Source organism: Poecilia reticulata, chromosome 3 (assembly GCF_904066995.2).
Source record: "Poecilia reticulata chromosome 3, P_reticulata-male-v2, whole genome shotgun sequence".
Taxonomy (NCBI): Eukaryota; Metazoa; Chordata; class Actinopteri; order Cyprinodontiformes; family Poeciliidae; genus Poecilia; species Poecilia reticulata.
The window spans coordinates 11,152,634-11,170,146 of NC_088832.1; the positions used below are offsets into that span (position 1 = coordinate 11,152,634).

At 38.8% G+C, this 17,513-nt stretch overlaps 1 protein-coding gene across 1 annotated transcript; it reads left to right on the forward strand.

Moving 5' to 3' along the window:
• The first annotated feature begins 295 nt into the window (after positions 1–295).
• Positions 296–15,565, forward strand: slc30a4 (solute carrier family 30 member 4). Its single transcript, XM_008404613.3, has 8 exons — positions 296–539; positions 849–1,392; positions 7,305–7,451; positions 8,588–8,741; positions 8,952–9,183; positions 12,187–12,292; positions 12,387–12,521; positions 14,486–15,565. Exons 2-8 carry the CDS (start codon positions 969–971, stop codon positions 14,638–14,640), a joined length of 1,353 nt encoding a protein of 450 aa, XP_008402835.1. The 5' UTR covers positions 296–539; positions 849–968; the 3' UTR covers positions 14,641–15,565.
• Positions 15,566–17,513: the final 1,948 nt, after the last annotated feature.

A 17,513-nucleotide genomic window follows, 5' to 3' on the forward strand; every position in this document is an offset into this window, starting at 1 on the left:
TCGTTTACAGGAACGATTGGAACCGACTCGTGTGATGGGTCTTTCCTTTCTAACTCCTTTTTTATACTGAAAAGGTGTAGCTAGTTTTGTATTTATGGTAAAAAAATAAAAAATAAAATAAATAAATAATAATAATAATTATTATTATTATAATTACAATTATAATAGTACTTATGCAAGCAAGTTTGGCCTAAATTGTTGCGGAAGTTGGAGAACTCTGAGCATCAGACTTGAAGTGTAAAAACACTTTCAGTGGTTGAAAAGACTATAAACGCGCTATGTTATAATTTTAAAGAAGCATAATCGTGAGGAAACTAACCTCTAACGGGGAATTCCACTCAGCACGATAACAATTCTTTCCGGTGAACTTAGCCAATTGATATGGATCCCAGAAAAGATCCGGAAATCCCATGACTATGATCAACCGAACAGAAGCAAAGTTCCCTGTGTTTCATTGCGGAGGTGCCAGGGCTGTGGCGTTTACTCAACTACTACCATGACAGCGGAATAAGTTGGTCCTGCTGAAAACTCTTTTATCAGTAAGTCTTTCTGTAGTGTTTTTTAACAAACTATCACATTACAAGAGCTGCCCTTCAGTCTGAAAGGGACAGGAAAGCTAACGTCTGTTTGCTAGCTTGTTACTGTTTGGCCAGTGCTGCTTTTATGAGGGCAGGTGAACTTTCTCTGCTCACGTGAAGGCGTTTAAGGCACAAAGATTTTTTAAAAAAAAGTTTTTTATTGACGTTTAGTAAACAGCGACTGCCTTTTTTTGTTTGTTTGTTTGAACTGCTCAGTTGTACAAACGTGAAACGCCTATCTGTGTTTGACATCACTTTCATTTTTGTCAGGTCGGAGTCGAAATGCAGCTTTACCATCGCGCTCCATTATAAAGATGTTAATGATTGCCCAAGAGGTCAGGGACTTAAACGCAGAGATATCGATACACTGAGCCCCGGTAATCATTTAACATGTCAGGAGGTAAGCTCTTCGGCAAGGTGCGGTCCGCCTTCAGGAGGGACCGCAGCGACTGGAACCTCAGCGACTCGGCTCCCTTTGACTTCTCCGACGAGCTGGTGGAGGATGACGAGGCCCCCAAGTTCAACAAGCTGAAGGTGGTCGTCTCCGGAGAGATGTCCGACTACTCGGCCGGGGCTCCGTCCAACGGGGTGGCGGTGAGCACCGTGGTGGTCCCGCCTGGTGCTGGAGGAGATGAAGAAGAGGATGATGACTCCCTGTTGGACTCCTCGTCCACTCTGGGCAGCCCTGGTTTGAACATGGACCCATGTGACAACTGCAACAAGAAGAGGGAGAGGATCAGGCACAGGAGGGTGATGAAGAGGCTCATCATTGCAGCTATACTGTACTTTCTGTTCATGACGGGGGAAATTATAGGTAAGAACCACAATGGAAAGGTGGCTTTCAATGCAAATGACTAAAATATCAAAACATTATTTGTCTTTTTTTCTTTTCTTTTTATACTTAAACAGATTTCTATTTGCATGTTTAACCACCTCCTTTTTGTATGCAAATCCTTCAAGTTTATCTCTGTAACTAAACAAACTCTAGATATGAAAATGCACCCAGTTGAAAGTGAACTGCCTTAAGAGTAGCAGCTGGCCCCACTGTGGGGATGAGTCTCACCAGTGCTGCCCCAAGCCCTCCCCCTCCCACTCATCCCTTAGTAGTTAAAATATCCCACTGTGAAACGAGACACTCCCTCATGAAGCAGATGCATCATCTATTCTCACTGTTTCCAATTACATAGACATAATATGACTTGATATGCCTGGACGTGTCATGTAAGCAGTCATCAACCCCTCAGCCGGCATCAAAAATATTACACGAAATGGAAGCTCGTGGAAATACATGGACGTTTATGCACTTTTTATCATTGACAGTACACCAAAGGTTCATTGATGAGTGAGCTGTATATCATGTTATGACATTATTCCCTCATCAAAACACACCTGGAGTGTCGCCTTGATTCTTTCACGCGTGTTTGAGAAGTCCTTTAATCTCCATGGCGACCATTAGGCTTTGCAAAACGCCTGGGTGGGCCTAGCACCGCCTTCTTTGAGGTGTAGCTCCTCCTCTGAGCTGCAGTTTTCAAGCTTCTGAGCTTCCGCCTCGCAGAGCAGCCCTCCCCCGCGCCTCCACCACTTAGCTCCTTCAGACTAGTCAGCAGCAATTAGCAAACACCTGGTGATGAAGCTGAGCTCTGGTAGAAACGTTTTTAAAAGGGCTAATAGAGGAGCCATGCTGTGATGGCTTCCTGAAGGCAGAGTTTCAGAAAGAGCAGGATTTAAAAAGTAACATTTATTAAAGTCTGAAATTCACATCGTTATTTGGTTGTGCTATAAAATGGAACGATGTGCCTGGAAAACACCTTTAAATAATTATGCCAAAGTAGAAGAGTTTTTCATACATGCTGGAAATATTCTGACTTCAAAGACCATCAAGTTAATTCAGTTTTTTAACACTCTGTACTTCATTTTATTTTTGCCTAATGCACCAGTATACAACAAGAAGCTAGATATTTCACTAGTTTTGCTCTTGTGATGATTCTTTTTAAATAGAGAAATAACGCTGTTATTCTTCCTATTTTTTTTATTTCCTGGTAACTGGATACGAATGCACAAACTTTTAGTTGTAGCAGTAAAATGTTTGAAATGGAAAATGTTTGACTCTAGTGCCTTTTCTAATGCCTGATTAATGACCATACCAAAAGTATTATATTGGGACCCTTCAATATTCACGTAATGCTGGTTACTGTGCTAAAAGAAATTATTGCTTTGTCTCCAAATGTGCCCTTAAAAAGGTTTAAATACCTAAAGAGTCCTCCATATTTTTCCCCCATGCCCACAAATGTACTTATAACCAGGGGTGAAAGTAGTTTTAAATTCTTGGGGGTACTATGACAAAAGTATATATATATATATATATATATATATATATATATATATATATATATATATATATATACACACATACAGGCCCTTCTAAAAAAATTAGCATATTGTGATAAAGTTCATTATTTTCCATAATGTAATGATAAAAATTAAACTGTCATATATTTTAGATTCATTCACACCAACTGAAATATTTCAGGTCTTTTATTGTTTTAATACTGATAATTTTGGCAAACAGCTCATGAAAACCCAAAATTCCTGTCTCAAAAATTAGCATATTTCATCTGACCAATAAAAGAAAAGTGTTTTAATACCAAAAAAGTCAACCTTCAAATAATTATGTTCAGTTATACACTCAATATTTGGTCAGGAATCCATTTGCAGCCTTCAATGCGGCATGGAGGCAATCAGCCTGTGGTACTGCTCAGGTGTTATGGAGCCCAGGATGCTTCGATAGCGGCCTTAAGCTCATCCAGAGTTTTGGGTCTTGCGTCTCTCAACTTTCTCTTCACAATATCCCACAGATTCTCTATGGGGTTCAGGTCAGGAGAGTTGGCAGGCCAATTGAGCACAGTAATACCATGGTCAGTAGTTTTGGCACTGTGAGCAGGTGCCAGGTCGTGCTAAAAAATTCAATCTTCATCTCCATAAAGCTTTTCAGCAGATGGAAGCATGAAGGGCTCCAAAATCTCCTGATAGCTGCTGCATTGACCCGGCCCTTGATAAAACACAGTGGACCAACACCAGCAGCTGACATGGCTCCCCAGACCATCACTGACTGTGGCTACTTGACACTGGACTTCTGGCCTTTTGGCATTTTCTTCTCCCCGGTCTTCCTCCAGACTCTGGCACCTTGATTTCCGAATTTTCTTTCATCCGAATTAAGTACTTTGGACCACTGAGCAACAGTCCAGTGCTGCTTATCTGTAGCCCAGGTCAGGCGCTTCTGCCGCTGTTTCTGGTTCAAAAGTGGCTTGACCTGGGGAATGCAGCACCTGTAGCCCATTTCCTGCACACGCCTGTGCACGGTGACTCTGGATGTTTCTACTCCAGACTCAGTCCACTGCTTCCGCAGGTCCCCCAAGGTCTGGAACCGGCCCTTCTCCACCATCTTCCTCAGGGTCTGGTCACCTCTTCTCGTTGTGCAGCGTTTTCTGCCACATTTTTTCCTTCCCACAGAGGTGCCTTGATACATCACTCTGGGAACAGGCTATTCGTTCAGAAATGTCCTTCTCTGTCTTACTCTCTTACTTGAGGGTGTCAATGATGACCTTCTGGACAGCAGTCAGGTCAGCAGTCTTACCCATGATTGCGGTTTTGAGTAATGAACCAGGCTGGGATTTTTTAAAAGCCTCAGGTATCATTTGCAGGTGTTTAGAGTTACTTTGTTGATTCAGATGATGAGGTTAACTGCTCGTTCAGAGAACGTTTTCATGATATGCTAATTTTTTGAGACAGGGTTTTTTTTTGTTTTCATGAGCTGTATGCCAAAATCATCAGTATTAAAACAATAAAAGACCTGAAATATTTCAGTTGGTGTGCAATGAATCTAAAATATATGACAGTTTAATTTTTATTATGGAAAATAATTAACTTTATCACAATATGCTAATTTTTTGAGAAGGACCTGTACATACACACAATTGCTTCTTTGTGTGCTTTGGAGTTTATGAGCTGATGAATTCTTTTGTGAAGCGATAAAAGCTGGTAGTTCTTACATTGTTACAAAATGGAGCTGTATTTCCTTCAGCCCATTGGCTGCAATGTTGACACCTTGAGATGCCATGAGACCTAAATTCTGAACATCATGGCATGGAGTGCATCCTAGTTTTCCATGTCTGGCATATAACCATTTAGTTTAGCTTTTAAACTGGTTATATTGATCCTGTGTCCAGACAGAGGGATAATCAGTAGCTTAGCATCATGACCCGTTTGTTCTGAAGATCCTCCAGCTTCCACTTCTTTTCCTAACATGGCTCCTCCTCACCCTGACTCTCATGTTGATGGGAGGAACCACAGAGCTCGGTTAAATTAAAAGCACATCTTTTGAAGTTGGGATATTTTTCTTCCAACAGGTTCCAGAGGAATCACCTCAAACCAGATGTTGGACTGGATTTTATTTCAATGTTATTTGTGAATGTTAGAGCCTTATTTTCAACAGTGGAGCTATAAAGGTTGAAAAAGGTTATCGATTTGGAGAAAGTATTGTCAACATAAATATTTTTACTAAATAAGAAGCAAAATATTTTTAATAGAGGAAAAATGTCTCAGACTCTGAGCTCAAAGCAAGATGCCAGAGAGCAATAAAACTATTATTTTTAAATTAGACATTTTAATTTCACGTAATTATCGCGGTAGAAGCCATTTGTTTGTTAAATACTTAATGAAACATATTTACCGTGTTTGATGTTTGTTGTGAATGACGTGGTATACTCGCAGACGAACGAGGTAATTAGTCCAAGTTTGTCATTTATTGAACGTTCAGAAACTACAGTGGCTGTGATGCGTCACAGCAAAGGTTAACAAAGTTAAAATAACTGAACAGGTGATCAACTCAAAACCACTCGCACCTTTTTACTCTCTCTCTCTTTGTCGTTTAAGCACACCCTTTGCCGTGGCAACCTCTCGCTCCTCAAGCCGAGCACAGATTACGTTTAAAACATTTAGTCCATTACGATAGGTTTTCAGGCTTGATATTTATTTTGCGATTACTAATTCTCTCATGAACACAGCGGTGGTTGATTAGTTGATTTTAAACTCCTGCTCTGCTCGTTATTTTGATAATGGAACCGAAACGCATAGAATTGCGCAACACCTTGTTGAAACAATAATTACTGAGATTATTATTTTTGTTGGGTCATTAATTTGAACACGTTTTGATGACTTTTTTTGTTGTTCATAAGTTATGAACTTTTTGATAAGGAGTCAGAAGAGGACGTGCTGCTCTCAGCGTTCTGGCGACATTCAGTTTGTCACCTAATGCCGACATCGACTCAAAACCTTCCGCTATCAACGTATTGCACCGCTGCTCTAGCAAAGCATGAAGAGTTCAGAAACAATATGAAATGGGGGGGGAAAGCTCTTGATTAATTGATTAAGTCATGTTTTAGATTGTTCTTGAAAAACCAATCAGTCACGGCTGATTAGTGGGTGAACTCACTGCTGCAGAGTGACAGCCGCTCCCCTCTCTTACAGGTACTGTGTACCCCCGCTAAATCTTTTAGGGGTACGCAGTACCCCCCTACTTTCACCCTGCTTATGACCCACAGGGTTGAGGGCAGAGATGAGATGCAGCAACAAGAGAACAACGTTATCTCTGTAACATTTATCTTGTTCTTCTTGCGCTCTGCTGAAGTAATTTGTATCAATCTGTTACGCAGTAATTATGATGGGGCTGCCTGGAGTTACTGGAGTTTTTTTTTTATTGCTGTCGGTCAAACAGTGATTTATTCCTGGAAAACTAAACCCAGTGAACCGGGATAAATCTCCCGTAAGCAACCTTTGAAATTAATCTAGTGTTTGTTTACTTTTTCAACAACTAATAAACTAGCTGGGAAAGCCGCCTTCAGTATCTTCATCAAACATGAACCTTTATGAAAGACTATCATACTGCTGTCACATGCTTGAGTTTGAACTTTAATTTGTTGTTTAAATCAGATGTAAAATTGTCTCACCATGCAGTAGCGACAGTCGTGTTTTAACTTCAGTACACAGTGTGTATTTGACGGGTTCCCATACAGGAACTCCCTCCCTGTCCTTCCTCCATTTCCATACTTCCTTCAGTTTTCCTTTTGTCCTGTTAGCTGTCCTTCGTTGTGTCCTTCTACTTTCCTTTCTGTCCTCAACACCTCAGTCCTAACCCCTTCATGACCTTATTTCCTTTCTTCCTCATCTCCTTTTATCTGTCCTTTGCTCTTTCTTCCTTCTTCTTGACCTTACTTTTTTGTCCATCCTCCCTCTCGTTCTTTATTTTTTCTCTCCTTTTTATTGCGTCTTGCCTTTGTGTCCGTTCTCTCTTCTGTCCATCCTCAATTTTTTTCTTCCTGTCTTTTTCTGTCTTTCTCTGTGTAAATTCTTTCTTTTATCCCCTACTGGCCATCGCCTTCTTGTTATCCTCCGGGTCTTCTTACTGAATTCAACCCAACTAGCATTTAACAGTATCTCAAATGTTTCTCATTTGCTAGATTTAATCTATTCAGCATTATTTTATTAGTTTTTGCCCTATTTTCACTGTGTTTAGTGTGAAAACCTTTAAAATAATTCCCATTATATTGAACAGGAACAAATCTGTTAGGATTTTCAAGTTTCAAGTTAGCATTTACAAATGATTTTTATACACCCAGATGTAAACATTTTTCACTCTAATTGCTCTCATTTTCCTCCATCTTTTTCCAGGTGGTTATGTGTCGAACAGTTTAGCAATAATGACTGATGCTGTGCACATGCTAGCGGATGTGGTTGGTATTTTGTTTTCTCTGCTGGCCCTGTGGCTCTCCAACAAGCCGCCCACCAAGAGATTCACCTTTGGACTACATCGCCTTGGTGAGTTGCAGAGGCAGCTAAGCTGCTCTGCTTTTGGTTTGTTTTTTTTTCTCTGTCACTTTCCTTTTGTAGCTGCTCCCGCTGTGGCATTTCATGTTGCTTTTCCTGCTGATTAATCATTTGGAGAAGTGTATTTTCAGCTGTTCTCAAGGCAGATAAGAATCCTATCGTGTTCTTATCTTATGCGCAAATGCTTATGGCCCTGTGAGTCATAAACATCTATAACAATGGAGGCCAACACACTTCCTGAATAGTTGAGGTTGTATAAACACTATAAAGACTTGTGTTAATGTCGGGAAAATAGTAATGAAAATTCATTTCTCACATAAACTCAGTCACATCCTCCTAATTTCAGCAGTAAGATAAATTCTTAAAGGCACAAAAGCATTTTAAAATGATAGAAAATGCTTCAAAAACTTCTTTAAAAGAGTTGACTTTATCCTTTATGCCTTTGTCGACATAGTGAGTACGATTTAAACAAAACAGGAAAATAAAACCACAGCCTTGACACCGCAGCTACAAATGAAGAAGCTGCTGAAGATGAAACGGTTCAACTTGATTTTCTGTCTGCTTCTCATTAAACCTTAATTTATTACATCACTTCTTCATTTTAAACTCGGTTCTCACGGAAGAAAACATTTTAAAAAGTCATAAGACGCTTACTGTTTTTGCATCAGATATATCTTTTTAATGTTTCAGTAATTTCAAACGAGATTATTTCTTTAGTAGAAGTATTGTAAAGGTGATTTTTTAAAAATGTTTTTCATGTTACTCCGTTCTTCTTTTTTTTGTGGTACAACAGCAGTTTTCTGTTTAATTTCCTCGAAGAAAAAAATTAAAATGATGAGAAATGTGAGAAAAATATGGAAAAATTCATAAAAAATGTGTATATTTAAAAAAAAAATTATTAAACACGCAAGTTAAGCTGGATGGCACAGTTTCTGATCTAAAGCCATTGTGTGAGATTGAGTTGCAAGAGAAAGTTGCAACTGGATTTCTGCTTTTTTTTTTAACCTGTTACTGTAACATTGTTAAAAGACAAGTATACGATGGTTAAGTTGGACTTTTTTTTCCCCTTCAGCTTTAAGTAAGCGTGTGTTTCTGAGCTGACATCTGATTGTGTGTGGTTGTTGTAGAGGTGGTGTCGGCGGTCCTCAGTGTGCTGCTCATCTACATCCTGACGGGCGTCCTGCTGTACGAGGCCGTCCTGAGGACCGTGCATCAGGACTTTGACATAGATGGGGATATCATGCTCATCACTGCAGCCGTAGGGGTGGCGGTTAATCTTATGTAAGCATGGCCATTTTTACCAATAACAAAAAAAAAAAACTATAAGATAGAGAAAAAATGTGTAAGTTCAGTCATAAGTGATGCTGCCTTGACTGCACGGACTCCAGGTGTTGATCTTTGAGTTAATGTTTACCTGAAGTCTACAGGATCGACTGCGGCGCTTTAGTGATTTGGTCAGATGTGTGATTTAATGTCTCTTTGTCTTTCCAGAATGGGTTTTCTGTTAAACCAAGGCGGCCACCTTCATTCTCATGGTCACGGTCATGGTCATGGTCACGGTCATTCCCACGGTCCGGCTGCTCCCTCGGGTTCACACTCAGCCGGGTCGGGTCAGCAGAGGCCGAGTGGCAGCCTCGCCGTTAGAGCGGCCTTCATCCACGCTTTGGGAGATCTCCTCCAGAGCGTCGGCGTGCTCATAGCTGCTTACGTCGTCCGCTTCAAGGTGAAATCACCAGTTCCAATATTCCTCCTAAAGTCACAGTTTGGATAATGTAAAATCTTTTGCAGATTATTTTCACTTCTTTTCTTATAGCAAAGTTAACAGCTTTTCTAACAGCAGTGAGCACAAAGAAATTAGCCTGTTTTCAACATTATGGTGCAATCCATCATTCATGAGGTAACGGCGTGTTGCCCTAGTTTGTAGCCTCTTTGTTAATCCATCTGTCCTTGTTTACATATTGCTCAAACAGCATTCAAGCAGCGATGTGGCTGATGAACCCAAACTCAAACAAGCCATAACACGCCTGCATGCATCTTCCTGCTTTTATTGTCAGCTAAAACTGGTTTTAATGCATTAGTTTAATTATGCATGATTCATGCACAGAGCAAAAAAAAAAAAAGGGTAACACTTTATTTGAAGGGGGGTGAATAAGTCTGACATGACACTTTCATAAACATGACATAACACCTGTCATGAACATGAAGAAGCCTTCATGAATATTTATGACTGTTGTCATAAAGTGTCATTCGGTAAATTATGACACTTTTAATACAAAGTTGACATTGTTCAAAATGTCTTTGTTATGACAACTTGACATTAACCAAGAAATCATTACTGTTTAAACTTTGCCTTTAATAACACAAAGTTACCTAATTTTTAAAGTGCAATCAGTAATACTTTTATAACAAATTTATATCAAATTTATTCACCCCCCTTCAAATAAAGTGTTACCAAAAAATGTTTGGAAAAACAAAAGCACATTCTTTCTTATTATGTCTCATGTGTAAACTCACCGTTTACCAATGCAAAATTTAGTTTCCCACAAAACAGGAATACTATACAAGACCAATAGAAAGTTTTAATACAGGAATGCAATGTTGGAGGCTGCAGAATCAGCTGACGGTCACTGACGCTCTCCTTCAGGAGCAGACCGTGCAAGAACTAGCAGAGACTGTGGCTTTATAGTAGTGGGATGTCATTTTTAAAAAAGTATCAGGTATTTGAAAGCTTTGTTAGGGATTAGGATAGTTAGGAAGGATTGTGATTCACCTGGAGGTTTGACCCAACATGTCAACAATTTGTTCCTTGATTCACTTTAAACTTGAATTGGAATTGGAAACCAAAAGGAATTCTTCAAAACATTTTTGTATCTGATTATTAACTCCTATACAGACCATTTAAATCAATATTTATGCACTGGTGTTTTTTTATTTTTACTTTTCACAGATAAAGGATCAATGACAACAATTTACTCGTTTTTCCTAAAAAAATATATATATATAAAATTTTTTATGCCCACTAAAAGAACCTAAACACAAAAAAAACAAAGAAATCCTTGAATTAGATTTTTTTTAATATATTCAATTTTGAATTTTTTTCAAGGTGTGATCTATATAACACCTATTCTGTTCTGGGTCAAATTGACCCGCTGATTAAAAATCAAGACCACTGAGTCATGAAAATTTGTATTGAAAGTAAACTTTATTCAACCACTGTTTTTGAACCAGAAATGAACCAAACAACAACAAAATAAGATATCATGAACATAAACACAGCGCATGTATGTTTGTGAATCTTCATAGCCCACAAATAATGCCACCATGCTGTGATGATAAACACTATGCAAGGAATAAAATCAGAAATGCCGCAGAAATGAATAGATGGAAATGACCTAGATGCTTTAGCTTTGTCATCTCCACGGCACACGAGGGGCATGTCATCACAGAGCGCTTTGTGCAAATAAACTTTACATATTTCACACAACTCGCACTCGTTCTAACATCATCAGATGGCTTGTAAACCTAAAGAAGAATAAAATGGTTAAAAATTTTTGATGCTAATGTGTAAAACATTTTATATGTAGATTATACCTATAAAGACAAATAGAAAAAGTTTCATGCAGAAAAAATACTTTCAGCTATGTTTAAAGAATGTTTGTGCTTTAAAATGGGTCAATTTGACCCGTAACTTAACATGAGGCTTAAAAAGCAAAACAGAGATCTATGGTGTTTTATAGAGTCATATTAAATTTTTTATAGTCATATTTAATCATGACTCTATAAAAAAAGTCATAATTAAATATAGAGTCATATTTAACTATGACTCTATAAAACACCGTTCAATAAAACTGCTGTCATTAGAAATGACTAAGGGTAAGTAACAAATGTTTCTCGGAATAATGATGATAAAACACACAATCAAGTCACAGGGGGCCTTTGCCCTTTTCCTGCTCGGATCTACTTAATAGATAAAATAATTTTATATTTCTATTTGATAGAAATAACAATTTGATTAATGATGTCATGTTTTAAACTCAAGCAGTAAAAACTTTGTTCTGAATTCTGATGTAAAACATCTTTAAAATGTCTCTTTGTTTCTGAAAAACAAAATATTCTGTTTGACCTTCAGCCTAGGCATTTTTTTATGTTGAACCCTCCATATATTTGAATTTGACATTCCTAGTAAATAAATAAATATAAAGTTTCTATAATATCTTCTACCATGTTTTTTTTATTGCAGAAAAGTTTACATCTGTTTTGCATGAAAACAGATTTTCACACCGAGTAAAAGTTTCTTCAATAATCAGTATGAAGCCTGTTGTATTACTGGCAAGCTAAGTCCAAGAGTTTCATGGCACTTGTCAAAAAACATGTAGCACATAAGCTTTGAAGTTCTTAGATAACTTTCTGGTCGTTTGTGCAGGCCTTGAATTTAAACCATAGCAGTCCTAAAACCCTCTTAAAATCCTAAATGCCAGTCATTCAAGCTTTCAGAAATGTAAATGTCTCAGAAAATTCAGTGGATTTCATTTGCTATTTGCCATAATCATCAAAATTAACAGATATCAGCGCTACAACTGTATCACTGTATGTTAAGGAAGTTTTTCTTAAATGAATAAATTCAGTTTTTGATGACATTCTTGCTGAGCTTTACCTGCATGTAAACATTGCAACAGTGAGTTGCAAAACAACTGATTTTACTCAACACAAATGTCTGACTTCACAGCCGGAGTTGAAGCTGGCGGACCCCATCTGCACCTACATTTTCTCAGTTCTGGTCCTCTTCACCACAGTCCGCATCATTCGAGACACGATAGTCATAGTCCTGGAAGGTCAGTCCAGATTCATTTTCCCCGAGCTTACTTTGGTTAGCTTTTATGAATCTGTTACAGCAGGAGCTCTGGTGATCATTTTCTCGTCCTGCAGGTGTTCCCAGACATTTGGACACCCAGCGAATCAAAGAGGACCTCCTGAAACTGGAGGACGTCCAGTCTGTCGACGAGCTGAATGTCTGGGCTCTGACGGCTGACAAAACCGCAGCGATGGTGCACTTGCAGCTCAGTGAGTATCTACAATAAAGACGGGATGAAATGGACAGATTTCAGGCAATTTGGCTCCAGTTTAACTTTTCAGCATGGCAGATCAAAGTCCTTTGTTTAAATTGAAACCGTAACCTAGAGTGGAAAGATCTTCTCAGCATATGTACCGAATATAATCAGATTCTGTTTTATCAACATTTTTCCTTGATGTAGATTGGTTGCTGATTTGGCAATAGATGAAGTGTCAGTGGCCTGAAAGGACAAAAGGCTTTGTGTAAAGTTGTCATGTGTCAGCCTCTGGAGTTTGGTCTTATCTTTGGCCTTTGGTTTAACAATTATGTCAATTTCGATTTTTACAGCAGGAATGGTGCTTAGTGTGCCGATACATGCTGTTATCAGATGTAACACTTTAGAAAACCCTGTAAACTTCAGCCGTTAACAGACCATCTGATGTTCCTTATTTCATCTCATTAAAAAGTCTCTCCACTGTCTCATCCAACAACGAGCAGGTTCATGGATGAAAGACACACACACACTCTCCAACACTTAAAGCACTTTACAATTTGCATCTGAATGTATTTTAGTTACCCCTCCCGACCCCACTGAGGGACAAGGGTGTAAGAAGGAGAGAGATATATTTTAGTTGAACACGTCAAAGTTTTCCATTAGCTGCAGATTGGACAGCAGAGGGCGCTGTTACTTCATCTCTGCACCAACCACACTGCAACTCACTGGCTGCCTTATTCATGATTTTGTTTCTATTGGCAAAACTTGACTGGTTTGACCAGTAATGGTGTGAAAACTTTTACTGTGCGCAGCTACAAGTGCACACATATGTGTATGCAGTGGATATTAAAGCATCCACAAAGTGGTGAAGAAAATATTTGAAGCATTAATGGCTTTGGCATATTTAGAGTAGATGAGTTGGCTGTACCAAAGTCAGTCCTTTTGGATCTGCCTGTATGGCTGTGGATGGTCTTGTGTTCCCTCAATTCCACTCTGGTTAAGATGTACAGTCTTGTGAAAATATATTCCTGCCCTAATAAATATGTTTGATGCTCTATTATATTCTCAAGTGTGGCAAAAATTTGAAAACACAATATACCTGCTATTGAGGAACTTTTTCATGATGCTGTATAAAAGGAAATTCATTTGGATTCACAACATTTCATTCATCTGGATTTGTCTGTGTTCACCATTATTCTCGGTTTAAGTGCAAGCTGCTTTTGATTCGGAAACGCACTCAGGTCTTTGTACATGAGGTATTTGGGAGCAAAACCATTCATAATCTTCTAGTCTTGCTTTGGTATTTAGCAGATCCTGATTCAACTTTAAAGTAATTTAGTTTTTCACTATTATCTTTTAAAAAAAAAGGTGGGAGAAATAGATGCTCTATTTCTCCCACCGTGCAGCAGAACGTTTTTAGCCCTGTCTTGCACACTCAAGTAGACGTCAGGAGTGGAAGTGATTATTGTTGTACAGGGGCCACATGCTGGATCGACCAGAATGACACTTTTAACAAGAACAGGCTTTTCTTTTGTTCCAGCTTATCTTTCTGTGCAACATTATTCTACAACAACTGAATCATCAGAATACCTCCAGCGGTAACAGTTGTTTTTGTTGTGAAGGTATTCTGTGGATTCAGCTATTGTTAGATATGTTGTTTAGGAGAGAAGTTTTTTATATGTTAAAACAAACTGTGGCATGACTATTCTTGTCATTTGGTCTGGATAAGCTAAAAATAAAGTGAGGGAATGAGTCTGTGTGAGACTCCTTATACTCTGTTCCCAACAATGAAACTATAATTAGCTTGGAACGCAAAGTTGACTTATCTAACCTCTTGGTCTCTAAAGATTTTCACTTAACATGGTAATCTAGCATGAGGTATTTTACACTGCAGAAGACTGACTATTTTGAAATCACTTTCTCGAAACATAAAATCCACGGCTGAGCCAGCTGTGATCATGTACACCCCTGTGTTCACAGCTCCCTCTAGTGCCAACAACTGGGAAGACGTCCAGGCCAAGGCGCGCCACCTGCTGCTCCACACCTACGGCCTCACCAGATGCACGGTGCAGGTCCAGACTCACAGACAGAGGACAGTACGTAGCTGTGCGCAGTGTCAGCAGCCCAGCGTCTGAGAGTCTCTGTTTCGTTGACATGCACGGTCCATTCCAGGGGAGGCAGGGATGTCTTGGCGCTGCTTGGTGCCTTTGCAAGTATAGAGACATTGGATGGGGAAAAACGGCAGTGCCTAAGCACAGTCAGTGGAACGACAACAGATGCACATTTCTAATTGGAGGAGAACTGCAGCCTCTTGGGGACCTAATGCCCTGTGCTTGCATTGCTCTCATTGGGTGGAAAATGATCTCTTATGCTGAGAATAATCTGAAAACTTGACCTTAATTCACCATTAAAGCCTACTGCAACGGGTGATTTTTTTTAATTTTATTTGTGTTAAAGAATTTTGTTTTGTTTCAAATGATGTTTGGTTATTAAAAAGGTGTTACTTTATTGTAATGTTGAAGCTGGATGCTATGATCTTTAAGTAATAGAGTGGAAATCAGCAATTTTGATTTGATTTTGTAGCTGGCCTCAGTGCATGCAAGCTAAACCTTTTCATGGGTTATGAGACTCACTTTTTTATCATTTGTATTTTGTCAACATTACACCTCATCAAATGTTTTCACCTGAAGTCTGTTACCAGGCAGATTTCTATCTCTGTAAAGAAAATCAATGGTGAATATTCCAAATATTCCAAAAGTAACATCATGGTTGCTCCACTTGCATAACATAATAATTTACTGACTATACTATATCAAGAGACAGAGTGCTAATGATCAATAAGACTGATGATATCATTGACATTGGATATAATTGTAAAGCTATGCAGATCAGTTTTAGTGTTCAGAGCACAAGGGATGACGTGAGCTGGATTTGCTATTTATGGTGTTTTCTGAAGAGTTGAGAGAATGTAAAGGGGGGATGTCTAAATCTCCACTCCCCCCCAAAAAATAGTATTAAAAACTGGACCACAGTTTTGGTTTAATAAAGTTTTCAGTTGTGTTTGTTGTACTGTGTTGTTTCTTATAAAGCGTTTCAGAAAGTCAAATATATCAGAATCCGCTTCATTGTTCAGGTTTGTGCGCTTGAGCAAGTTGACTCTACACACTCTTAGCATACACACATTTAATACATGTATTTAGGACACAAAAAATTAAAAATGAAATGATCTATATCCATCACTGACAGCCCGTTTATGCAAACGGTGTTGTGTGGCTGAAGTGTGAACAGATGGTGTCCTGTATGTGTGGGGTCTGCAGAGATGACACCCAAGTCTGAGAATGGCCAGAGCTGTAGGAATAATAAATTACTTGTAGAACCTGTTTGACAACATGAAGTAGGCTCAAATATCTCAATAAGCTACACATCATGCCTCAGACTAAACTTATTGAGGAGCACATGAACTACAAGGTCATTATCAGACTGGAAAGGGTTATAAAGCATGAAAATAACAGAGCTATTAACCATAAATAGATAAAATGTATTAGAGTGGGGAGTGTAACCCATTGACTACAGATTACACCTTCAGCATGTCGCATAAGAACCAACCATAATGCTGACAGTACTGCAGCCCTGACATTTCTCAGCTAAAGTCAGAATTCATAATTCAACAACAAAGAGAATGCAGAAAACAAGTTTAAATGTAAAACCCACCTATCTAACGCTTCCTACGGGAAAAAAGGTGTTGATCTCTAAGACTTTCAGGGAAATAATGGACAATGAGAAATCAGCAATCTGCCTCTAGACGGTTCAAACAAAAAGATTTTAATGTAAGTCTGGACCTAATCTCACTGAGTCGATGACATTAAACCATTTGTCCTTGCCAGCCTTCCATGTGGTCGTCCGTCCTTTCATCCGTCCCTCAGCTTATCCGGGGTTGGGACGCGGGGGTAGCAGCCTAAGTAGGGAGGCCCAGACTTTCTCTCCCCAGCCACTTGTTTCCCTCCAGCTTGAGCACCTGCCCCTTTTGCTCCTTGCCCCCAAGTGTCCTTTTGGTCAATTTTTTTTTGTTGGTATTATTTTCTAAGCCCTAAAATAATTTATTTATTTTTGTACAACATAATTAGCTCATCGGTCACCTTGTTACCTTTGACCTTTTGCCCGTGACAAATGACGCAGTTGCCTCTCGCGCAGTGAGATAAGGCGGCTAACTGCGGAGCTCAACGTAGCAAACGTTCCAGATTACAAATCAGTTTTTGGTAAAAAAAAAAAAAAAAAACGTTTTTGGTGAATAAAGTGGAGTAGACTTGCTACTTGTCACATGACAGAAAACGTTGAAGCATCGTTTCTGCTTCAGCTCGGAGTCGCTGTTTAAGCAGAGAGGTAATGAAAAACAACAGACACTGACAGGCCTCTGCGTCTGCCTTTCTCTGAAGAACTACTGAGCGGGAGGAGACAGCCAGGTGAGGAGAAACTGTTCTTATCTATCGATGCAGTATTTTTATCATACAGACATTAGGCTGTTGTTGTGCTATTAGCTAGCTGCTAGCTAACGACTTTGCTAGCAAAGCAAGATAACTGAAAAGCTTCATCCCTGTATTGTTAATGATAGCGGTCATTCTTCAGTATTGCTTATGCAACAAGGGCACATTGCCCGTCCAAAACCGATCATCTCCATAATGGATTTATGTCTTCTAATTTCCTTTGCGGCATAATGTATATTTCATTTATTCCAGTGTTAGGTAAATGTATCTTGAAGGAGAATAGCACTTAAATAAAAGTCCAACAAGGATATTCATTTAGAATTAAAAATAACTTACCTTTAATTACCATGATAGATATAATGTATGCAATAAAAGTGTCATTAATGAAGGGGGAAAAACTAAGTAAGTTTAGGGTCTGGTGTACAGAGTATGCAGTTAAAATGTTTCTCAATTATTCAATGAAAAAAATAAAATTTGCCTCAGTTAAGTAAAATAAAATTGTAATCAAAACTTTTGGAATTGTAATG

Bases quoted from the DNA above. Each gene is read 5' to 3' on its own strand.
- slc30a4 (XM_008404613.3), top strand. From the start codon at position 969: ATGTCAGGAGGTAAGCTCTTCGGCAAGGTGCGGTCCGCCTTCAGGAGG. The intron at 7,452-8,587 runs GTGAGTTGCAGA...TGGTTGTTGTAG, and splicing joins CTTTGGACTACATCGCCTTG to AGGTGGTGTCGGCGGTCCTC. The intron at 8,742-8,951 runs GTAAGCATGGCC...TTGTCTTTCCAG, and splicing joins GGGGTGGCGGTTAATCTTAT to AATGGGTTTTCTGTTAAACC.